The 25000-nt window shown below is 39.7% G+C and overlaps 2 protein-coding genes across 2 annotated transcripts in view; both read left to right on the top strand.

Moving 5' to 3' along the window:
• The window catches only part of LOC138019551 (uncharacterized), a 26031-nt gene extending 22419 nt beyond the window's left edge, over positions 1-3612 (top strand). The window contains exons 8-9 of the mRNA XM_068866393.1: positions 6-72; positions 1652-3612. Coding sequence (XP_068722494.1) covers positions 6-72; positions 1652-1720 — 136 coding nt within the window. The 3' untranslated portion in view covers positions 1721-3612. The remainder of the gene's footprint in view (positions 1-5; positions 73-1651) is intronic.
• Positions 3613-6740: 3128 nt separating this feature from the next.
• Positions 6741-25000, top strand: part of LOC138020053 (kinesin-II 95 kDa subunit-like) — a 31668-nt gene continuing 13408 nt past the window's right edge. Inside the window, exons 1-19 of the mRNA XM_068867050.1 lie at positions 6741-6950; positions 8406-8491; positions 8875-8979; positions 10033-10103; positions 10473-10526; positions 11155-11279; positions 12178-12261; positions 13016-13095; positions 14058-14127; positions 15286-15378; positions 15930-16001; positions 16186-16246; positions 16496-16539; positions 17420-17463; positions 18278-18373; positions 19568-19638; positions 21539-21678; positions 22624-22716; positions 23108-23212. Coding sequence (XP_068723151.1) covers positions 6948-6950; positions 8406-8491; positions 8875-8979; positions 10033-10103; positions 10473-10526; positions 11155-11279; positions 12178-12261; positions 13016-13095; positions 14058-14127; positions 15286-15378; positions 15930-16001; positions 16186-16246; positions 16496-16539; positions 17420-17463; positions 18278-18373; positions 19568-19638; positions 21539-21678; positions 22624-22716; positions 23108-23212 — 1497 coding nt within the window. The 5' untranslated portion in view covers positions 6741-6947. The remainder of the gene's footprint in view (positions 6951-8405; positions 8492-8874; positions 8980-10032; positions 10104-10472; positions 10527-11154; positions 11280-12177; positions 12262-13015; positions 13096-14057; positions 14128-15285; positions 15379-15929; positions 16002-16185; positions 16247-16495; positions 16540-17419; positions 17464-18277; positions 18374-19567; positions 19639-21538; positions 21679-22623; positions 22717-23107; positions 23213-25000) is intronic.

Below are 25000 nucleotides of genomic sequence, written 5' to 3' on the forward strand. Positions count from 1 at the left end.
TTCAGGAAATGGCGCCGCGAAAGCCGACTTCCAAACACGCCATTAGCGAAACGATTCGAAGGACTAGACGACGTAAGTTTCCGTATATACAGTACATGTAGTTGGCGGTTTAAGCCTAAAGGGAGACTCTCATAGCGATTTCTTTTGTAAACTTAATCGTTAAACACCTTGATGGCTCTCAATTCTCTTTTACACCATTTCTTAAGCCTGGTTTTCACTGGCGACACAAGCATAAACACAAAAAGCATACGCAAACTCAGTAGTTTGTTTTTCATTAGAGCCTTTTGTTCGAACAATAGACACTAATTAACAACAAGTAAATGCGCCTGCGTGTGTTGTTTGTGCTTATGCTTGCGTCGCTAGTGAAAACCAGGCCTTACGCAATTCAAGTGAATCTAATAATAATAATAATAGTAATAATAATAATAACGATTTATTAATTAACAGCATTTCTACAGAGTAGCTTTACATCTTTTAAATGAAACTAATAGCAGCGACATGTCTCTGCGACAAGTTGCTCCGTGTGTACTACTTGCAAAACAAGTCGCTGCGACACGACGCCTGTTCGGAGCACACTCAGTGATCTCGTATGAGGGGGGATGTGAACTAGTTTTCTAATTCAATATGGCTGACCATATGACGCTCTCTCATTGGTTCATTTATATTTTGTCGCAGCGACTTGTTGCGGGAAGTGTACACACGATGCGACAACGCTGCTTTCGCTAATTTTGTCGCTGCGACTAGTCGCACGAATTCAAACTGGTTTAAATTCGTGCGACTGATCGCGGCGACAAAATTCTGCCGCAGCGACAATGATTTTCATGAAATTAACCGTGTCACACAAGGCGATTTGTTGCGGCGACTTGTCCCCGCGACGTGTCGCAGCGACTTATCGCCTAGTGTGTCCCGGCCTTAAGATATAAAATCATGAAAATCAGGATGATAAAATTACCAGACATGGAAATTAAGCCAGCCGCATAATAGCCTTAGCTTTTAGAATCTTGGAACTTTCCCTAACAAAATGTGGTAATCTGTAATAGAACTTATGCTGGCTGGTAAATCATTGTACAGGGGCAGCTAAAATATTTTTTTATCGACTTAGTACGACTTGCTACACGAAAACACGAGAATGTTCATCCGACTTTTGCACTCAACTCTCTCCTGCCATTCGTCCCCTACACTGCGAGCAGTCTCTTCATAAATCAGTCGAGCGGCCCGCTTTTCTGAGGTAGTCGTGTTTTGTTACGCAAACAAATATAATGACCGAAGGAGGCTTGGGAAGGGAAGTGTAACACCCTAGCAGGACAATTGTCACGTGAGCCTAGTTTAATGGCCTCAGGCTCCCACGAGCCTCCTATAACTCAGTGGTAGAGCATCCAAACTAGTAATAGGTAGGAAGGTCGTAGGTTCGACTCCTGTTCGCGAACAATCGGATTTTTCCGTAGTATCCCCGAGTCACCATCTCCTGAGTCACTAGTGCAAAAATATCATCTCTCTACCCCAACATTGTTCGACTTTTGCTTTGCGTTCTCTCGCATGAAAAACATTTATCATCCGCTTGGCTGATCTGGTAGAGAGGTGTCAGAGGTTGAGATTTATGCTTCCAATAGTTCCGAGTGTTCCTCACGCCATGATCTGATTTGTTTTGCAGCCTATAGGTTTAAACCAGTACGCTTACGTCAGTGAAGAAGTTGGCAACCCATACGCCGAGGTTGTTTAGGCTGAATTCAACCATCGCAGGGCCAGATGAAGAAAAGTAGCCGAGGTGCCGCCAATATTCGCTGATTTCGTAGACACACTGTGATCACCATTGAAGGAGATAGAAGGTTTATAGCACAAAGATAACCAAACACGCTTCTCTGCAAAGAATGCTTTAGTTTCTCGCGCCTTAAACACGTTGCGCTTAGTTGTTTATCCTGCAATTTGTACTTTTGACCAGTTAAAAACAATGGAACTGATCTTCAATGGCATGAAGGAACGTCTGTGAGTATCGTTATTCCGTCTGTACGAGATGCTGGTCCACGGTAAAGGTGGCACAACCAGTAGATCGCTATTAGCGATTTGTACAGAAAGGAGGACAAAGAAAGGAAGAGAGAGAGAGAGAGACCATCTGGAGCAACGTTCGTCTAACAAAGCCATGCACCCAGTGGCACAGCCAAGTTTCGCGAAAGGTCAGGAATCCGGTGCGCCCACTACAACGCCACGAGGCCCCTGAGTTGTCTCCGCAGAGTCAGTGAATGGGGCGATGTGGTCACTATGAGACTTGGGTAATCCTCTTCAAGGAGAGCGCTTGGCGTTTGTTCAATCGACACTAGTATGCTACTGGCGTAGCTCTCACCGATGCTGTTGTTGTGTTTGTTACCTTGTCAAGAATGCAGGATGGCATTTATTTAATTAGAAAGTCGAACAGTATATCGAATGAAGATTGAGAAAGAAAAAGCATTATTGCTCTTTCTAATAATGCCAAGTGGGTAGCAATTAAACAATTTTCTTTTTAGGAAGGTAGCTTGAAAAGTGAAACGCCGGCAATCCGAGATTTAAATTGCGTTAAAGAAGTGGAGTACCAAAGACATGTAGGAGTGTTAATATGCTTATTTGATAACACTATTAATCGGGGGGGGGGGGGGGGGTGGTTATTTTTCAAATTGCAATTGTATAGCTTTTTAGGTTTTTTAAAATGTTTTTGCCAATTAGAACTCGATTCATGTAGCCGTTACCAAGCGCGGGCTTTCTGACTGTTAGTGCGGCGCGAAAGTGTTTTCACTACACACCAAGCGAGAGTAGCTATAGTTCTCAGTTGAAAGGCAAACTTGTTTCTTTGGCCCAGTACAACAGACACCGACGATGAAATGGGCCAATCGCAACGCAAACACATTCATCTGGCACTAAGTGCGTTAAAATGAGTACGAGAAAGTTACTAGGCCATTTCCGAGTTCATGTCTGCCTCCTCTTCTAAGTGCGAAGTTTTTCTTATGAAAATTAGTTTTCATTTATGTGTAAAGTGGAACCAATTACCATCACAAAAACTTCGCACTTAGACTCGCTTTGAAGAGGTGGCTGACATGAACTCGGAAATGGCCAATTGGTTTTGCGTTTCCCTGCATGTAATTGGCTCAAAACTAGATAAATCACTTTTCACACGCCAAAAGCAAAGCAAGAAAAAAAATACATACGGCAGTTAGCAATAAGATCACTTTTTTTGAAAGTCAAGGAGACCCTCTACTTTTTGTTACTTCTTTTTTTTTTACTGAGATTTAAAATTTACTTGTTCACTGAGATGTTAAGAGCTTACAATCCGACACACATTTCGCTTTACACTTAAATAAGCGGAAGATTTCATTGCTAAGCTTAAGCCTTCCAAACAAGATACGGGTCTGTTTTTTACGATTGCTTTTAATAGTTTTGTTACAATTCATCTCGACCAACCTTTTGTACAGTTTATACATACTTATTTAGCATCTTGACATCTGGCATTTGTTTGTATGTCTTAATCATTCTTACCTCGAAATCAATGCAACGAATTGCTCAACAAATTTGTATTTTATTGCGAAATTTGAAATTATAAGAAAATGTTTGTAAAAACGCTGTCAATAAAAAAATTCAACTTGTTCACTTTTTATAACGTGATTAGAATCCTCAGAGGAACCTAGCTTCCAAAAGTAGGTTTCGTGTGGTTATGGAGTTGATAAGGAATTCGAAATTCCACGATTCTAGATTTGCACGAAAATCAGAAGTTTCCAAGAAGCCGGAGTACAATACTGACAACGAAAGGATGATAGGAAGTGTGCTCGAAAGGCAATGCGTCCGAGTCACTTGTTCAAATCCCAGATCTTTTTCGGGCTTCAGTGGGTCTTGGTTCTTAGCCGTTTAATTGCTTATAACTAGCACATAGAGCTAATCCTAGGAGGGTATAAGAACCAAAACAAACAGCTGCAACAATCTCTCTAATAATAAATAAGATCAAACTTACAAGAGAAAGTCATTCTGAACGACAGTCTCTTGATTCGCTCTGACGAAGGGCTAACGTTCGAAACGTCAGCTTTTAGAATCTCTGTACGGTGGCCAATTTACGTTATCAACTCCGTTGATAAAACCAAATTTTTGTATACTACTTCCCCACCGACGCAGCACCACAGTTTCTTTAGAAACTACACCCTTCATTCATTTCTTGAGTGGTACTGGGACCATAATGTCCTGAATGGCCTCATCGGAAGTATCTTTAAGGAATATGCGTACTAATTCCTAGGTATTTTTGCACGGTTTACTGAACATGCGGGAAAAGCAGATCTTAACAAGTGTTATTGAAATCCAAAAGGAAAATTAGGGGTAACCACGCAAAGCTTTAAAATACAACGCAATGTATGGCGTTCTTTTCCACATCTCTGAAAAATGCGTGGTTTCCCCCAGTTTTCTTTTTGGATACCAAGAGCACTTGCTAGTTCTGCTTTCTCCGCACATAGTTTTAAACGCGCAAAAATACCCCTTTGTTAATAAGCATCACCCATCAGAAATCCGAGTATCTCGAGATGCGCAGAACGTATGCGCAATAACATTAGTAGGCACCGTCCTTAAAGCCCGCCGCACACGGTGAGGAAAGAGCTGAGCAAAGTGCCTCGCGAGGCGGTTTGCCGCAAATTCCTCACTGTGTGCGGCCATCGTGAGAATCGAGTTAAGCTTGGTCAATGAAGCATCCAATAAAAATACATGGAATTCTCACGTGACTTCAGTGACGTCGGAATTTCTTCCTCCGACCTCATCCTGAATCGCTGGAGTCACGTGAGTATGCCATGTATTTTTATTGGATGCTTGATTAAACCAAGCTCAGCTCGATTCTCACGATGGCCGCACACATTGAGGAATTTGTCTCGCGAGGCCAAAAATATCAAACATGTTTGATTTGATCCTCACGGCCTCGCGAGGCGAATTTCTCACCACAATTTTCCCGCACACGTGAGGAAACGGCTGAGCAAACCGCCTCGCGAGTCAGTTTGCTCAGCTCTTTCCTCAAGTGTGCGGCGGGCTTAAAAGCCTGTAATCATTTCTGCGTCTTGCTTTTTTTTTGTGGGAGAGGGCGGTAACTTTGGATACCGGAACGAAACAAAAGCAATTACAAGTTTTGTTATGACACTTTCTTACATGCTGAGTGTTTTTTAGGGGATTGCAGTTAGCAGTCACGTTTAACAGACGCAGTTGGCGGACGCGTTTAGGAGACGCGGTTGGCGGTCGCAGCTGGTGGTCGTGATCACGTTCGCCGCGGTCGTGGGTAGTGGTCGCAGATAGCAGAAAGTATCTGTTTCTTGACTTTAACACGTTGTTGCAAGAGAAAATCAAAAACATTTTTTCTTGATTGTATATATAGAGGATATGACATTGGCGAACAGGGATACGAATTTTCGAGTGCTGCGGTAGCGGTCGCGGTTGCTCAGGCTGTCGCAGTAGTACAGTAAATACCCACATGTAAGGACATAGATTTTTCCAAGTTAAGTAGTGTGCAAATAAAAACCAGTAGTAGGTAGCAAGGACTGACAGGCCTACACAACTCCTTAACAATTGAGATTTTTGTACCATATGCAGACGATTTGAGATCTAGAGTTTGCGGAACATTTGTTGTAATATTCCTTGCTTGCCTGCCTGTCCTATAATTGCCCATTTTTAACGGATTTTTACCCTAAAAGGGTCACCTAGAATTTTCGGGAGCCTTTATTCTGGCTGAAATTTTCCAAAAGGTAAGTTTTGATCCCTATTATTTTCGGATCACTAGACTTTCAGCTAGGAATTCGAACTCCGAACAGATGAAAAATTTCTAGAGGATAAAAATATGCCTATATCTGCCGTTTAAATACTAAAATACGTTGAACTATGCTATGTTTAAGTGGTTTTGAACTATATTCTCGTTGGGTGCCCTTGCCTTTCCTTTCCTGTGATGTGTTGTTAGCAGGTAGCTTGTCATTTTGCCAACCACAGATAAGTGATGTGTTTATAGTAAGTATTTTCTGCAGGACCGATAAAAGACAAGCGACCATATTTAAAAAAACTCTGCTAGCTGGGTATCGCTAAAATTCTAGGTTGGTACCGAAATTGGAATAAGTTAGATCGAAAGCGAAAGCTGGTATTTTGAGTCAAAACGTTCTTTGATATAGCATAGATCATTCTTACGGTCGGCCGTGAGTACATTCTAGTGAAAGGAGAAAGGCTTTTTTTAAAGATTGTAGTACGAATTCCTCCCCCTCCCAACCCCCTTAATCTTTCCATCAAACCAACGTAAAGACGAATTTTTTATAATTGTGGTCTTCCCAGCACAGCGTCTCAACCCAACTACTTTTGTCGTTAGTTGTAGCACTGCTGGAGTTTCACCGGTGTAATAGGTCATATACAGAATGAACCACCTGAAAGACATTAGAAAACTTCCATGTCAGTTTGGGATTTTGGCCTTCGTCGGTTTCTGGGAGCTCAGTTCGAGTGACATAGTATAGTAACCACATTAGTACTGGTCCGGCGAAGTGTTAAAGTGATTTCGACAGTCAGCATCACATCTGAACAGAAATGAATGGTTAACAATTATTCCATGAGCGCGCGTTGTATTTGAGATGATAGCGCCTCCGCTCGGGCGCAAAGAGTTCAGAGTTTGATGTGTAACAATAAACAAATGTCTGCCTCCAAAAGTCATGTGATTGTCCCATTCACTTCCGTTATCTACCACTCCACCCGACTGGCCCGCGAGAAACTGGGTGCTTTTGACCGAGAGAGACCGGTGTATACAGATAAGATGGCGGCCATTCACGACCGGCAACTTTTTACATAAAAACCTGGTTACTTGAGATGACTCATTTCAGTGAAAATCTTATTATGGTTGGAAGGAAGCAATTTCTTATTTTTGTGAGAAAGTGAATGTGCAGACTCCCAAGTTTTCTGGACTAAAAGGTGTTTCTGACCTCACAGCAGTCGCCATGGTGAGCACCAAACGTAAATACATGAAACCGTTTGAAACAGTTTCCAATGAACCTTCTCTTTCCTTGATTTCATGTTGTCATTTTTTAGGCTCAACAATCTTAGAACCTAAACTTCGATAAGCTTAAATGTATTCTTCCTATGTGAGCCAAAGTTAAGCTTATTTACGTAAGCTCTAAGATTGCTTCATGAAATTTTAGTGGAACCAGCATTTAATTTTTTGCGAAATCGTATCCAGTAATAATATACTAGTTGTTTCTTTTAGCATTTGAATGTTTCTTTTAGCGTTCAAAACAGAATGGACATTTTTATTTTAAGTGCTTAGATCTAATCAACTCTGTAATCGCTCTGGCAACTCCACTCATCCCCTTCCCCCACCCAGAGCAGTCATTTTTTCACTTTTGCTTCACGAGGGTGGGGTATTTGTTTTCAAGTAGATGGATGAAGGGTCAGTTTCTAAAGAAATTGTGCTACTGCATCAGAAGGAAGTGTTCAAGCTCAAAAATTTTGTTTTATCAAACAGTTGGTAAACGTAAATAAACCCCTGTGAGAGAGATTTGTGAGCCTTTTCGAGGATTAGCCCTTCATCAGAGGAAGCGACAAAGGACTAATGCTTCGTCTTTTGTCATAGTGAATTATGAAGGGTTGGACTGCTCAAAATATTAACTCGCATGTCTCTCTTATGGTGGTTAATTTACCCTAGTTTATCAAATTGTTTGTCAGACACAATTTTTTTTTTGTTTTCAAGTAGGCCAGAACTAGCCTGTGTATAGCCACCCGCTCTCCGAAAAAAGAAATCAGAGTTGAGCGTCTGGGTATTTACCGTTAGTAATCATGTCCTGGAATAATTTTGCATAAATTATTGGGAGGGGGGAGGGGAGATGAGCCAGGGTGGAATTGACAGAGCTGTAAGTATTTGTTTTAAATGAATGACATTGATGACAGTGATTAATAATAATTTATTATAATTATAGATACTGATGAAATACCAGGATTTTTCCTTTAACTTAAAAAAATCATATCTTCACCGCGTGCAGTGAAAATATAATTTTTATCTTTCACTTGTGAGAATATAGGTGTCGTCATGGTGATGCACACGATTAGCCAATAAAATGTGAGCTTCGTCTTCATTGTAAATTACTTTGGTGCTTCAATATAATATTTCTTTTCTACTACATTGACATTTCTATTGCAAAATTTTACATTATTATGATTTGCTTTTCAGAACTTTCATATCTTGTTTCATGTTACACAACATGCATGTTTTAGCAGTTGGTGACCACTTTTTCATCATTTTGAAAATGAATAAGACAAGTTGTTTTAAATCTGGACATTTCGTCAATAGCTATAATTATAATAAACACTAACATTACATTGCCACTTGTGGATACAAATTTTATCTTCTCGTGCTGAAAGTATCTCTCACATTAAAATTAATTGTTGTATCTGAATTTCAGTCTGGTAAAAAGTCTGGTGAGTCTGTAAAGGTGGTTGTAAGGTGTCGACCGATGAACGAAAAAGAAATAGCACAAGGACATCGAAGGTATCAAAAGTCTTTAACATGAACGAGGGAACAAAATGATTTGCCCAACAAAAGCTTTTACACCAGAGAAATGTAACTCATCTGGGATGAACTTGGGAAATGGGAAATGATAAAAAACATCAAGGGATGGGCATCCAAGTCGTGAAAAATGTTAGATTTTATATACCCCGTAGGAAAAAAAGCAACCACTTCTCTACCAAAATAAACTGCTTGCAATCACTATACTAATGTGTTGTCTTTAGATTTACATTCCAATAGCTGCTATCTGAAATCAAACATTAAAGATTGCTGAAAAACATACCTGTGCAAGCTGTTTTCATAATTTTATCAGGCAGATATAAAAACATTAAATAAATTAACATTAAGTGACTTTTATTTTCAAGGATAATAGAGATGAATGTAAAGAAAGGATCAATTGAAATTACTAACCCATCCAAGAGAGAGGAAGTTCCTCGAATGTTCACATATGATTCAGTTTATGATTGGAAGTAAGTCAGTTACTCTTTTATATTTTGTTTCTGTGTGCACAAAGGATTGAAATGTCTTTGTTGTATCTGGTAAACAAAATTTACTGATACATTATAGGGAATCTCCGGTCTAATAGCCCATTGATTCTTCAGGCGCCCCTAGTGCACCCCCAGTTGAGGAGTAAATTCGTCTGGCATTAAACACTCCCAGGAGTCGATGGGTTAATGGAGGGGACATAATTTTTGACTTCTTAAACAAAGATTGAAGTACTAGGTTGATGATTTTATGCACTTGCTCAAATTAATGTTGAATGTTTTAATTTTGGGAATGACACAGATTTAATGTTACAGTAATTCTGTGACCCCCAAATGTTATCATCACTCATTTTTGGCATTATTACACACTCAGGAGTTTTGATATACCTTGCACCTAATGTTTTCTGGTTTTTTTTTTTTTGCTGTTCATACCCTAGTTGGAACATGACTTTACCCTTTAGATTAGGTATAAAATAAGTTTCTTTTGCCATCTTGTCCAATCTCCCTGTTGAAGTCTGTGTGATCAGATGAAACCAGTTGGAGGAAATAATCTAAAAACAAGTTGGCAAAATCTGTTTCTGTGTGCTGCTCACTGGTCTTAACTTAAAAAATTGTAAAATGTTCCTGGGTGGGGGAGGGGGGGGGGGAAGGGACTCCCATATAGAGAGGGGAGGGATGCTTGTTGTCTCGCTTAGGGGTGTAAATTTCGGATTTTGGTCTCACATAGGGTGTTCTGGGCAAAACGCAATCATAACATGTAGCCGTGAAGGTCTCCTTTAGTGTTGCGTGCGAAGAAGTTTAAAAGTGTATATTTTTTTAAAGTTACTTGACTCATTCATATAACTTGTAAAAAGAGCGCTTTTAGGGGTCAGATTGGTCTCCTTTAGGGGTTTAATTTAAAATTTCAGAAGAGCATCCCTCCCCTTTTATTCCCCCCCCCTTCCCCGGGAAAATGTCGTCTTTTTCCCTTTTCTTTATAATGTCTGAAGTTAGAGCTTGTAATTCTTTGACTGGCACATTAATTTTTTTGCCTTACAGCTCCAAACAGATAGAGCTGTATGATGAAACATTCAGGCAGTTAGTGGATTCTGTTCTTGAAGGGTATAATGGTGAGTTGACATAATTAAAAGTATCTGTCATTCACCGTACACAGTCAGTCGTACATGTGTGATTTTTCGTTGGCTGAGGAACAAGTACATATAAAAAAAGTGTTTGTTACACAAAAAGTGACTTCTAGCAGTAAGGAAAGTGTACTCTTGTCAGCCATTTTATCACCATCTTAAATGAATTGGTGAGACATTGGAGGATTGATGTCATTTGTCCAGTATTGATCATTAATTAAACATTAGTGTCATGACTCAATCAAAAGTGAGATTTCTAATATTTTGAATGACTAATAGAAATTACCAGTTATAATTACTGCTTTAGCTTGTTACAGTGGAAGTTGTTACAATAATATTGTTTGTTTCTTCTAAAAGGTACAATATTTGCTTATGGTCAAACAGGGACAGGAAAAACGTTCACAATGGAAGGTATAGTTACAAAGTTCAGAAAAACGTAAATAGCATACAATCACAAATATATAGCTCGCTGATGTGGTTGTAAATAATTTTGCAGTTACCAGTTGCTTTAATTTGTTGTTTTTGTTGACAGTCAGTCCCATAAATTATCTAGTACATAGCAAATATTCACTCCAGACTCAAACCAAGAGTTCTTAAGAGATCTCTTAAGATCTTGGTTTGAGTCTGAATACTTGCTACATAGATTATGGGACTGACTGTCTATACAAAAAACATTAAATTAAAGCAGCTGTTAAGTAATGTACATAATGTACATAATTTGGGCCTGTGAAATGCTTTTACCCAAATTATGTACATTATACTCTACCTCCAGAAATCAGAAAAATGTCAAGATTCAGAGTTTTTCATTGAGGCCATCATTCCTGCAAGAGCTACTCTTCATGTTGGTGGATTTTGAAAAACCCCTTCCATCCATGACAGGCTCCTCGGTATAAACCTTCCTGCTTCATCCAAGTAGTTTTGTCTTCTATTGTTTAAAACTCATCAATAAGTACTGTAATGGTACCGGTATTAATCGATCTTAGTATTGTTTGACAATGCTCATTCTGCGACAAAAACATATCTTTTGGAACTGTTCTAGGTGTGAGAGCGGATCCGGTGTTGAGAGGTGTCATACCAAACTCCTTTGAGCATATCTTTACCCATATTGCCAGGACACAAAATCAGCAGTATCTTGTCAGAGCCTCATACCTCGAAATATACCAGGTAGAACATTTACTTTTAAAACCTCATGATTCAGGGCTACCATGTCTGCCACCTCATTATTAATTTTGTGCGGACAATTGTGTGTCAGATCCACCACACTACTCTCTCCCACTTGGATGAGCTGTTTGATAAATTGAAATTTGTTTTTCTTCTCTCAAGCCACTGCTAAATCCTTTATCAACAATGGAGCTAACTGCTACATGTTCTTGAAAAGAAGATAGATCTCTCCGTAATTAGCCTGCGTAGGGAGCGATTTCAATGAGTGAAAAGCGAAAAATCAGTCGATCAAAAGCGAATTACTTTTTCTGATTCATTCGCTTGATTATTAATTTAAAATTGACATTAGGGACTGAGAGGTGTCAATCAAAAAATTCGAGCTGCGCCAATCAGAGACCCCATTTGTGGGCGAACGGGAGTTTTCAAAATCGAGGGGTTTCTCTGCAAGCATTTCCTCCTCCCCTTCCCCCTCCAATTTTCTTTTTACGCTTGCCCTATTCTCGCACGGCCAGAAATGCTTGCTACACAGGCTAGCCTACTGGTGAGGGGAAGGAAGGGATAAAATTATTGTCAAGGAATTGCAATTGCTTAATAAATTACAGTTACAGTAATTCAGTTACAATAATTCATTATTACAAATGCAAGATAATAATATGTGTTTGATGTCACATTGAATTACTTAACAATATAGTGAAGATAAGAATTTTATAGTTTTAAGCTACAATGTAATTGATGATTCAGAAATAAATACGTCTTTGCAAACTTTAATTGCTACTTATAAGTTATGTAGACTACAGAAGGTTTTAACTTAAAAGATTAGTATAAAGAAGCCCCATGTATAGACTTGTATTGAATAATAGCATGTACATGTTGACTATAAGCTTGTTCATGTGTACTGCAGGAGGATATCAGAGACTTATTATCAAAAGATCAAAGTAAAAGACTGGAACTCAAGGAAAGACCAGACACAGGTGTTTATGTGAAGGTTTGTGTGCTTTGAATTTAATATCCTAATTCATGATACATGTAATTTATACTTTTAGTCCCTTTACACATGGGAGAAGGTGGAGACACAAGCTGCATGAGTTTCCAGACCCAATGAAGCATGTGAGCAGGGATGACAAAGTGGGGAAAGCACTTTCCTCCCTTTATTGTGGTCTTGGGTCACATCAAGGAGGTTTACCGCCTTAATTACGGAGGCTACATTTTTCTGTTGGGGAAGACCCAAAATCACCTGGAGGAAGACAGTGGAAACTGAACTTAGTGACACGGGTTTGTCATGGGAAGAGGCGCAGGCAATTGCGAAAGACAAGACCCGGTGGAAAAGAGACATTATTTGCGGGCCTATGCCCCATTGGGGGCAATAAGGACTAATATAATTATAATAATATTTTTCTGTTGGTGCTTGGTATTTTTTTGTGAACTCCCATTTTCCAGCAGCCCCCCAAAATGTTGCGGCTTCTAGTCTTCTGGTGCAACATCCAAATGGGCTTAAGACAACAGAATGAAAAAACAGCCAATGAACATGTGGTTGACTTACCTTTTTAGATGATAACTTGTTTGATAAAGCCAAATTTTAGTAACCAGACCGTTACAGTTGGCCAGGCTTAAAGCCCCTTTACCCTGAGATCCAAACTTTAGCTCACTTACATGTACCACACCTCAACTGTACCTCCGCCCCCTCTTGGAGTGGTCATTAATAAAAGTATTTGTCTGATTGAGTTCATGTTTCATCACAGGATCTGCAGTCATTTGTTTGCAAAAGTGTGAAAGAGATTGAACATGTCATGAATGTTGGTAATCAAAACCGGGCAGTTGGGTAAGATGTGAAGGCTAATGTTGTGATCTCAAATACATGTATTAATACTTTTTGTTATAAAGCATTTGAAAGCATTAAGCTAACATTACAGTCTTGGGTGACTTTAGAGAGAATTCTGACAGGATGCGTGGGTGCGTGACTGCACCATTCAGTCAAATCTGCATAATAACGCACAATTTAGAAATTTAGCAAAATCCACACAAAACTGAAATATATATTCGAAATTTTAATTACTACAATTGCGTAGAGAAGCCTGAAAAATTTCCTGGGGGGGCCCCAGACCCCGCTAGGTAGCTCGCGCCTTTGCGCTTGCAATGTCTCGTCTGGACCACTGCTTTCAGAAATACATGCATGTCCACTACTTTACAAAACTGTTCCAAAACCCAGCTTGCATAATTTGTTGAAACATTCTTCTCTGATTAGGCTATTAATTTACTGTCAACTGCAGGCCTTCAAGTATGTGGAGACTCAACTTTTTAAGAAAGACACGTCACAAATAATAATAAGTATAATTGTGAAGTGTTTTTGGAGACAGCACTCTTTTTTAGAGACTTTAGTGAATATTATGGCTACTAGTTATTTGTTGTCAGTGATGCAAGTCACCCTACCAAGCCTCAGCTTAGGGCAAGATTTCTTCGAATTTGGGGTGTGCTTAGGAGGTTTTGTCGGCATGCCAATTTGCAGAAGGATAATAATTGTAAATTGCTTTTCTTTTAACACCAAGGTCTTTATATTTCATGAAGAAGGGTTAATGTCATTCTTATCCAAGGCATGTTCTTGGTCCAAAATAAATAAATAAATAAATAAATAAATAAATAAATAAATAAATAAATTTATAAATATTAACATTGGTCATCGCAGTACGCTGCACGTTATTTGTGCGATGCAAAAAAAAGCCACAAACCTAAAAAGATAGCTACTGATTGTCGAATAATCATTTCAACATCCTGTATATTTCACAGGGCAACCAACATGAATGAACATTCCTCAAGATCCCATGCAATCTTCATCATTACCATAGAATGCAGTGAGGTAAATTAAACTCCTCAGCAATACAGAGATGAGCTTGGACCCTGGGGTCCGTTTCTCAAAAATCTGCTAACTTTTTGGGCCACACATTTTAAGTTTTCTAGCTAGTTAGTTTTCTATCTATTTTTAAAATTCTTTGATATGTACCGATTTAATATCCACCCCATTTTTTTTCTCCGAGGGCCACATGTAGATTATCATAAGATATTAAGTGCTACCCTCAATAAAGAAAGATTATTATTATTATTATTATTATTATAATTATTATTAAGCCATTTGTGAAACTGCCACCTGCTTTTCAAGATAGGTAAAAGCAAAATAATTATGAATTTAATTTATGACTTAAAATGTTTTACCTCTCCAGAGGAGATTGTGACACCCAAAATGTTTCGCGACTTTTGAGAATCATACCCCTGTTCCCTTAAAAGTTAGTGGAATGGGAAGGTAATCTTTCAGGGAGGGGAGGGGAGGGGGATTAGTATCCATTGAAACAATGAAACCCGCGAAACCACGAAACCATGACACCCACAAAACCCAGAAACCAGTGAAACTGTGACACCTATGAAACCATTGCAGCCAGGAAACTCACAAAACCCTTCAAACCGTGAAACCCAAGAAACCATGAAACCACGAAAACCAGTGAAAGCATGAAACCCACTAAACAAGTGAAACCCTGAAACCCTCAAAACCAGTGAAATCGTGAAACCTGAAAAACCACGAAACCCAAGAAATCAGTAAAACCTTGAAATCATGGAACCCGCGAAACCATGAAACTGTGACAGTTACGAAACCAAGAAACCCACAAAACCAGTGAAACCATGAAACACGCGAAACCATGAAACCCGCAAAACCATGAAACTATCGAAACCATTAAAGCGACGAAACCAGTGAAACCACGAAACATGTGAAACAACGAAACCCAAGAAACCAGTGAAGTCAAGAGATTCTATTATTATTTATCCTTACTAACCTTGTTTGCTTGGACTCAAGTGACAGCTCAAGATATTTTTTCCTCCAATTCAGTTTATTTTATGGCCCTCTTGCCTTCTATTGAACTGGAAAAAAATGTGGACAGTAACTTAATTTATGGCACATCCGTCTAACTCTGTAAGTGGTTTGTAAAGTGTATAAAGTCAGGAATGTTTCAATCATACTTTGCAGCCTGGCGCTGATGGTGAAAGTCACATTCGTGTTGGGAAACTGAACATGGTGGATTTGGCAGGCAGTGAAAGACAGTCCAAAACTGGAGCTACGGTAGGCTTGCTTAATTGTACGGGTGACTTTTGTGTAGTGATTTTGTGATGATGATGAAGCTGATTACAGTTTCCTTAATGATAATAACAATGGAGATAATACTGTCCACGCTGGGATTAGTGATCACGATGTTGTGTATGGTGTGGGCGATTATGTGGATGACGATGCCGATTAAACACGAAGACGCACGCACTATGAAAGGGGTTGCTTCATGCACTACTTTTGTTTGAATTCATTCAAGCACGACTGATCAATTTTCCACGATGGTGATCAACAAACAGCATGTACACTGAGACGGAAGCCCTTAAAGGACTGGGGATTTAAAAAAAAAAGAACGGCAGATATGATTTTATGACATATTTTGCACACATGCCAAAAGGGGCTTTTTTATGGCACAAATTATCACAGAGCTCGGTTGCGTGACCCACGGTTGATTGATAGATCATTTGCATGTGCCTACAGTACCACGCCATTTATAGCGCGTCTTCGTGTTTTAGATGACGATGACAACTGAATTGCTAATGCCCAGCAAAGGGTTTTTTTTGTTGTAGGGGGAAAGACTTAAGGAAGCCACTAAAATCAATCTTTCTCTTTCGGCACTTGGCAATGTCATATCTGCCTTGGTAAGTAACTCACTGAATCATATTTTCTAACTTAATAACAGTGTAAATATGTTTTTAAACATCAACAACAATGAAAAGAATTTTGCTGTTCAGAATCATAAACGTGCAAATTGCTTCTTCTATGTTTTATTTTCACCCAGTCTGGCTCAAGTTTTAATTAATTTGTTTATTTTCATGTTGTCAGGTCGATGGCAAAAGTACACATGTTCCTTACAGGGATTCGAAGCTTACAAGATTATTGCAAGGTACAATGTACATGTACAGCAAACTGTAGCTTGGAAGCAAAATTGCTTTTTAGGGATGGAGAATTGTTTGGAATCCCAGGGTATCAAGAGTGAGAGACGGGTACGATGTGCTAGGCAGGTCTATTACTTGAAATCTCTGAAATTGAGCGAGTAAGAATGGTGCAGCTCTTCATAATAATTAATTTTATTGCTGGTGACGCATCCTATCTGACAGCAATTCTTTTAAGTCTGTATTTCTTTTCGTTGCAGATTCTTTAGGTGGAAATGCCAAAACAGTTATGGTCGCTAACATTGTACGTTGCGCTATATTGTAAATCGAAGACTGTTATTTCAACGTTCTTTTTCCCTGTCAGTCATGTTTCAAGTTTTATTGGGAGTTTTTTCGCTTTGGCTACGAATACAGTAAACACTCGCACATAAGAACCTAGATTTTTCTAAGTTACATGTAGGCTGAATTGGTTCCTATAAAAATGGTATTTACAGTAGTGTTCTTAAAGTAATGTTTAAAAAACGAGCAGCAGTGTTTTATCGGGTTTAAAAACACGAGGCGTAGCCGAGTGTTTTTGGACTCGATAAAACACTATTGCTAGATTTTTTAACGACTTCAAAAACATTCCACAAAAAGCGTGTCCCCCTTGATTCAGAACAATGGTCAAATTGTGAGAGGAGAATATTAGAATATCAGAAAAAACAAACTATGCCTTATTAGTATAAAGAATACTTAATACGAGGAGTGGTTTATCAGGATATAAAGCTCATGCACGTGACGTTTTATCAGTGTTTTGAGAGGCTGTCAGGCTCATGAATTATTAATGAGTTTTTGAATTGGTTTTTATTTCCTCAAAAGATATCTACTCTATGATACAGTATGACTGATTTCCTCTGATGAGGACGCTGATGCCTTTATATTTCATAACCATGAAAAATAAGTTTTGAACAAGATCTGTGCAGTTTAAAGTGCAATTTGTTCCAGTCGCCTGAAATTTCAAGGTCATTTTCTAAGATAAGAACCTGTTTAATTTTTTAGGCTAACATTGTTCTTATGTAAGGGGGGTCTAGCCCTAACAGGGTCTTAAATTCTAGGTTCTTATATGCGGGTGTTTACTGTATTATATTGCAAAAGACCTTGGGTTGAACAGCTTCATTTCATTTGTTCTTTATGTTCCATTTTAGGGCCCTGCAAGCTACAATTTTGAAGAAACCATTACAACATTACGGTGAGTTTTCACTATTAACAGCTGCTCGTTTATTGGAGATTTGGTGAGCCTAAAACCTTAAGCTTGCACTATTGGCGAATCCCTTTTTCTCAGACATTAAACGGATCAAACGGATTTGCTCGTGAAAAGCATTGTGTTGTAAAAAAATGGCCCAAAATCTTTTGGTCGGGATAATCAGTGAAATGTTCTTGAAAGTGGGGTAACATTTTCAGAAATTTATGCAACTCACTTTCGATAATCATTACAAAAAAAAACTGTAAACAGAAATATCGCTTTCTTTTTTCTTATGTGCAGATGGTCCCCAAATGAAAACTGCAACACCAGGCTGGAAAATCTCGATTACCTAACCGTGAATCTTCATATAGATAAAAATCACTTACGTGCCATAAAAATACCCCCCCCCCCTCCTCCCCCGATGAACGGGATGAGCCATGATTATTGGGGAAAAAAATCAGAGCCGATTGAACAAATGAGCGGGACTTCTTGTTATCAATCGGTCGGATTTAACTCCACTTAACTATAATGACTTGATGGCAATGTAGTCAATTCATTGTTTGGAATGGTTTTCTTTGAGAAGGCAGAGCGGTGCATTGGCTAGGGCGCTTGCCTTGAGCTCAGACAATCCCGCGTTCTAGACCCGTAGTCTCTCAGACTGGTTCAACTTCTCAGCTGCTCTTGTAAATAGCCAACTGAGATTCTTAACAGTTGTTGTTCTGTTCTATCGTTTCGTTGATTGTGTTTTATTGGCCCTTAAAAGCCCTTATGGGAGTGGACATTATTAAGTATCTAAATTGTACTCTTTCGCTTGCAACAGATACGCAAATCGGGCGAAAAATATTAAGAACAAACCAAAGATTAACGAAGATCCAAAGGATGCCTTACTGAGAGAATTCCAAGACGAGATCGCTAAGTATAACACTGTTGTTCTTGCTCCTAAGATAGATTTAGCATCGTGTCTACGTGAAACGCCAAACGCATTAAAATTCTCTCATTCTAACTCGTCCATCTTTTTTTGAGAAATTACGTACTTGATACCTGTGGCTGACAGGCAAGTAATGAACTTGTATCAATGAAAGAAATGTTCATTTGAAGTGCGGATTGTAGACGAAAGATGGAAGTGATCCTCAGATAAGTGCAAGGATTCCTTTTATATTTCGAACGTTTAGGGGAATAGGGATGGTTTAGTTGTCATAGCACTCGCCTCCCACATTGGTGGGAGGTTTTCCCCTTTTAACATATACTTCCGGGCATATGACTTATTGGCGCTACGTTGTAGTCGGGAGCGGCCATATTTGTATTTGCTGTGTTCTGTTAGTCAATAAGCATAATACCCCTCTCCTCAAAAACCAACATCTCTAAATTCCAATTTCATCACAAGCAGGACGTCCCTGAAAACCACCTTCGGGTGAGAGGAGCTTCCTGGGTAGAAATCAAAGTTATTTTTTATAGTTATTATTATAACTTTTATCAAACAAGTTTCTTTCATTTTTGGCAAACGCAGTTTTAGTCCGACGTTTGGCGTTTTGCGTAAACGCGATGCCAGATCTGTCTAATGTGCATTTTATTTTACTTGTAGTGATTTTTAGTTGAGGCGCACGGAATCAAACTTGATCAGTGAAAACAGGCACAGGGAAATAATAGCGAGCTTAAAGCACGCGATGTTTTTGAGACTCGTACGGCAACTGGAATTGAGCTGTTTTCCCTTTTAACCTGTCTTCACACAACCAGATTTATATTGCTAAGATCTTTCCTCCATCAGGGATGATTAGGACTGGGAGATACTACTGTCCTGGCATGCGTAATGTTCACCTCCGGTTCCCGTCCGTTTCAAAAATGTCGCGTCCTTAAACTTCCTTATGAGCCAATCATAACGAAAAGATATTCTGTGGGACATGTTCCAAGCGCGGGAAAACGTGTTCTTGTGCTTTTGCTTTTGATTGGTTGTGAATATGACACGATTTTTAATTAGCCAATCATCCAGTGTGGTGATGCAAAACGAAAAAGTACTCTCGACACGTAAGTATAAACCGCCTGCAGATAATCTTTGTCTTTGTCGTACATTTTGATTAAAAAAAATATTTGTTTTTTCTATTATTTATTTTAGATTAAAAAGAGAGTTAGAGAGGCGCGGAGGCGGAGGGAAAAAGGTGAAGAGGAGACGGCAACGAGAAAATGGTATGAAGGAAACGTGTTTGTAATCTAATTGGAATAACTGGCATGAAGAGTGCAGTTAGTGCAGTTATGTCCTGAGGACAGAGTCTTTCTCAGGAATGCTTTAATAACATGTATGGCACAATAATAAGTAAGGACCTATTGTGACTCGACAAAAGCCTTAAACAGGGGTATGTCGAGGGAGTTCTTACGTTTTCCTGCTAAAACTGTGAAAATAGTGTTCTATATCTTACAAAGCATTTGGAAAGTGGAGTCCTTGAGATTTGGGTGAAAGATATCAAATAACTGTTTTTAATGGAAGAGTTATTCATAGTGAATTTGTAGACCTCTTTCATAATGGCGGCCAAATAAAATATTCTTTTGTTTCCTTTCTAGCCTGGCTACGACGGGCAAATTTCAAAAGAATTTTTGTTTCAAAATGAGGGCAGTAGGTCTAATTCACATAAGTACAAAAGAAAGTGAAAGTGGTCCTTGGTCGTCTCTGAAAGATAGGGTGCGGGACCTAAGAGTTAAACCTAAATTTACATTCCATCCTTGTCGAACAGAAAACAGGAAATTATCTCAAAGCAGTCTTCAGTAATAACACCGAGCATGTGGTTGCATGTTCGAACCCCGTCTGGACTGTCTCTTAAAATAAGTGAGGAGAAAGTGCTGCCTTGTAACTACATCTGTAAATTGATAGATTCTCAAGTCTTCTAGGATAAGGACTTAAAAGTCATAGGCTTTGTCTCACAGCCTTTGCAAGTAATAAAACTAGTACCAAATGTTGTGGCGTGGGCTTTTTTCTGGACGGTGGCATCAATCCTTCCACAATTGATCGGTTGATTGTAAAGTGCACAAGAAGCAGTCATGCTAGTCCCCCAAACAGCCCCTTGGAGCCACTGTCCAGAAATGCTCCAAATTAGATGCCCCACGTAAGTACTTTATGTGAGTCAAACATAAACCGGTCTGAGGTAGACACTTCATGTAAGTAAAACATATATGTACCCAAATTAGTTTTTCATGTAAGGCAAACATGTATGTGCTCAGGGTTGTAATTCATGTAAACCAAACATATGAGTACCTAGGTAGCTCCTTCATGTAAGCAAACATATGAATGCCCAGGCTAGTAATTCATGTCAGCCAGGCATATGGGTGCCTAGATAGGTACGTCATGTATGCCAAAAATATGGGTGCCCAGGCAGCTACTTCATGTGAGCCAAACATATGAGTACCTAGGTTGGTACGTCATGTTAGCGAAACATATTTATGTCCAGGTTACTACTTCATGTAAACCAAACATTTAGGTGCCCAGGTAGGTGCTTCTTGTAAACCAAGCATATAGGTGAAGAGGTAGGTACTTCATGTAAGCCAAACATATAGTTGCCCAGATAGGTGCTTCATGTATGCCAAACATATGGGTACCCCGATAGCTACGTCATGTAAGGCAAACATATGGGTGCCCAGAAAGGTGCTTCATGTTATCCAAAGATATGAGTACTCACGTTGATACTCCATGCACGCCAAATATATGAGTGCTTAGGTAGCTGCTTCATGTAAGCGAACATATGCGTGCCCAGATTGGTACTTCATGTAAGCCAAACATGGGTGCCCAGGTAGGTACTTAATTTGTACTACCATACCCTTACCTTAGTGTTTGAAATAGGTAGCAAAGGATTAGACTTGAAGGGACACTTTTTGTTGAATGTCAAAATTCGGTGTGCATCTAATTAGGTGCAATCCTGGACATAAGTGCGTAGAGCACCGAGTGGAGTTGTATATAAAAATGAACTTCACTTTAAATAGGTATTTCAGCATTCTACAAGAAAACCTAAATACCAGATATGTTCAGAAATTCTGGACATAAGTGCAAAAATACAGGTTAAGGCAAATTAGAGTTTTTTGCTTTGTCACCATTTTTAAGGCTCAATCGAGGAAGATGAGGAAATCGAAGAAGAGGGGGAAGAAAGTGTGCAGAGCGCCGAGGACAAGATCAAATCCGAGCAAGCCAAACTTGAAGACGACAAGAAAGCACTTCAGGAGAACCATACCATGATGGCAGAGGTTTGCATCTCTGTGTGGTCAATTTATTCATGGCGTTTTCGTTTTCGTATGCATCTTTTGATTGCTTACCTTGTGGTATCCAGTAAGTTGATGTTAAGCCCATGTAATATCTGCAATGCAAATTAGAGGTTGGGAGACGCAACTAGAAGCATCATTGTTTGCAGCTACCTCGTGGAGGGTGGCAAATCCTAACAACTGTCGCGTGAAAGTGGCAGAAGGAAACGCCCGCCATACTGATTACAGTGAGTTTAAGCAAGGATAACTGCAATGTCGACGAAAACGTCACTCCAAAATGTAACTCTCATCTCATTCGCCTTGTACAATACGGGCGAACTATCCTGTAAGTGGATGGGTACAAACGGGTTTAAAGTAAAGATTAACATTTTGTTGTTGTTTGGTTACAATGCCGTCAAAACCTGAAAGTTGGTGATTCCACGTTGTTGTCTTGTGGAGTAAGGCAAAGAAACGTATCCTGATGTGCAGCACGATTACTTTACCTTTTTAACCAATACTATTCTTGCTTTGTGGCATTGTTGTTGCCGCAGTCGTCGTCGCTGCGCAGCCGTCGTCGTTGCTTGAACTCCGTAATACCTCTGTGCTCAAACCGCTGCAAGTAGCGTCAGAGGAGAGGTGGAAGAGTTGTAGATCATGTTGTCTAAATTTTCGCGTCGTGTTTCAAAGCCTCAAGATAGATCCCTGTACTCTCTAATACTACTGGAAATCCTGTTGTAGTTAATTTAAAATTCTTTTGTGTTAAAAAAGACATGTAGTTTAACTGAAAGTCATGTAATCAGTTTGGCTATATCTTGCCCTTTTCAATAATTGTACTAATTTCCAGTGCACTTTTGAACAACCTTGAATTTATGCAAAATGTGGAGTGAAATCAGTAATTAAAAAGCAAGCAAACAAACAAAAATCCTGAAGGTTTTTCATTGTTAATTTTAGGAGAAAGAAAAGCTAATGGGAGAAATTCAGAAGAGAGCACATCTACTTAAAAAGCAGCAAGAAGCGCAAACAGCCCTGAAGGCAAAAATCAAGGTGGGTTCATGTTAAAACAAAACTGCTGTTGCATTAGACGTTAACTTTTTGCGAAATACGACCTTTATAAACAAAAGCTGGCCCAGAAAGATCAAATCATCTCTGGACGATTCTTGCAGTGGTTTTAATAAGTACCGGCAGCCAACGAAAAGCGTCGGCTTCTTTTCTCACAGGAGGCCCATACAATAGCATCAATGATATGGTTTATGGAGTGGCGACTAGCCAAGGTTCATTTACAATAGCTACCTGTCCTGTGACATGGGATGTTTTGTTCGCGAGATTCTGAACGGCCTAGCAAGATAAACTTGAAGGGTTGGGAGCAGTGAAGGTTCATCCACAATAGCTTATTGTCCCGCGAAGTGATATGTTTTGTTTTGGGTTTTGCCATCAGATGATGGAAAGTAAATTGCTGGAAGGAGGGAAGAGCATTATCGACAAAACAAGTGAACAAGAGAGAGCGCTAGAAGAGCGAAGGCAACAGATAGCAGAACAGCAGGTATATGATAAGAGTAAATCTTGCGTCTTTTACTACATGTATCAAAAACTGGGGGAGGGGGGGGGGGGCATCCCTTCCGCCAGGATTTGACACGTTAGGGGAGCTACAATCTTGGACATTTCTAATGGAAATGAAGACCACCCCTCCCCCCAATTTCAATGATGAACAATGACGGGCTTCATCTTGCACGAGGATTCGTCATTGATTTTGGGGGGAGCGGGGGGGGGGGGGGGAGGAGGGTACCAATTTTTCATTTTATTTTGTCCAAGGTTATAGCCCATTTATCTGGGTTCTGAATGGACAATGTGTCCCGCTGATCTGCGGGCTGTACAATTTCATGCGCCTCAAATTTTAGAATACAACTATGATGTTAACCCTGGTCAGAGTTTTTCTCTGTCCTTGTGTGGGCCCATTTCCATCAGTTGGGCTAACGCTCACATGGTTCATATGGGATAGAAAATCTTGCACTACACATTACACTCTATTCAGTTAACTCTGTTTAAAATATAAGTGCTACACGGCCAACGTTTGTATAAACGTAACCTTTCCTTGTACTTGTATGATGTTAACGGTCTAACGGTCTAAGGATAAACTAGTTGCTTGCAATCATCAGATTTTTCTTCTTTGGCTGGGATGTGCGTTGCGCCCACTCAGTGCTCAGGGGCTGAGCACTGAGCTGGTTTGGCATCCGGATACCGTGTGGGAGTTCGCGCGTTCGCACTCCGGCCGGAAAAACACCCAAGGACTTAACATGACCAAAGAGAAGCGGCTGCCCTTTCATCCTTTGGTTGGACTATAAACCGTAGGCCTTCAATGTTTATCATAAGCTCTTTAGGACGTTTTCAAAAACACTCTTCGGGAAGAGTAGAGCACGAAGTTCCCGGTTTTTTTCTACAATCCTGTACAAAAATCGTTGAGACTTTTCTCAAGTTTTTCTCCATTTGAGTAATAACTACAACCACGGCTCAACAATTCACCCATAACCCCCCCACCCATTCCCACCCAAGACAATCGGACTTTAAGATCTACGACGGGATACTCAACGAGAACGTCACTAAAAAAAGAATATCATTGGTTAAAAGTGGAAAATAATCGTGCTGCATGTGCTGCGATACTGTTTTAACGATAACGTGAGCTTACAAATGCAAATCTTTCATTCTAAATTTTTTACTCAGAAACCACTCGTACCTATGTATTTATAGGATACTTCGCCGAACGTGTACGCCGTGAACGCGCTGGAATACTCGCGAAAAACATAATTATGCACCAGTCAGTGGAAACCCCCACGCTCCTCCTCCCTTGTCTCGGGAAAGGGTGGGGAGTACCAAGGCAAAAAGCCTCGATTTCCCCACCCCCCCACCCCGGGCAAAAATTGGAATAAAATGCCCTTACCTCAAGGACAAGAATGTCTCAAGTTATACCAAGCTAAGATGGGAAAAACAAATTGCAACTTCTTAGGCTGGTGAACTACAGTAAATATCTGAAAGGTACTTGATTTTTACTGATGTTTGAGCCAGAAAATTGCAAGTGAAACTGATAAAACGTAATTTCACCTGTGGTGCCTACTGACTGTCGCTGCAGGTGAAATGGAGCCACTTTCCACTTTGTGCAGTTGTGATCCCCACGCATTGGAACTGAAACCACTCTACTGGGCGGTCTGTTTTTTCAGAGATAATCATTTCACCGAATTAGGGTCCACCACAAATACACCATGATTCTTCAAGATCCAAAGATGCTGATTTACGACTTGATTTATCCACTGGTTTTTCTTTTTTCTAAGCAGAAGCT

Source organism: Montipora capricornis, chromosome 10 (assembly GCF_036669925.1).
Source record: "Montipora capricornis isolate CH-2021 chromosome 10, ASM3666992v2, whole genome shotgun sequence".
Taxonomy (NCBI): domain Eukaryota; kingdom Metazoa; phylum Cnidaria; class Anthozoa; order Scleractinia; family Acroporidae; genus Montipora; species Montipora capricornis.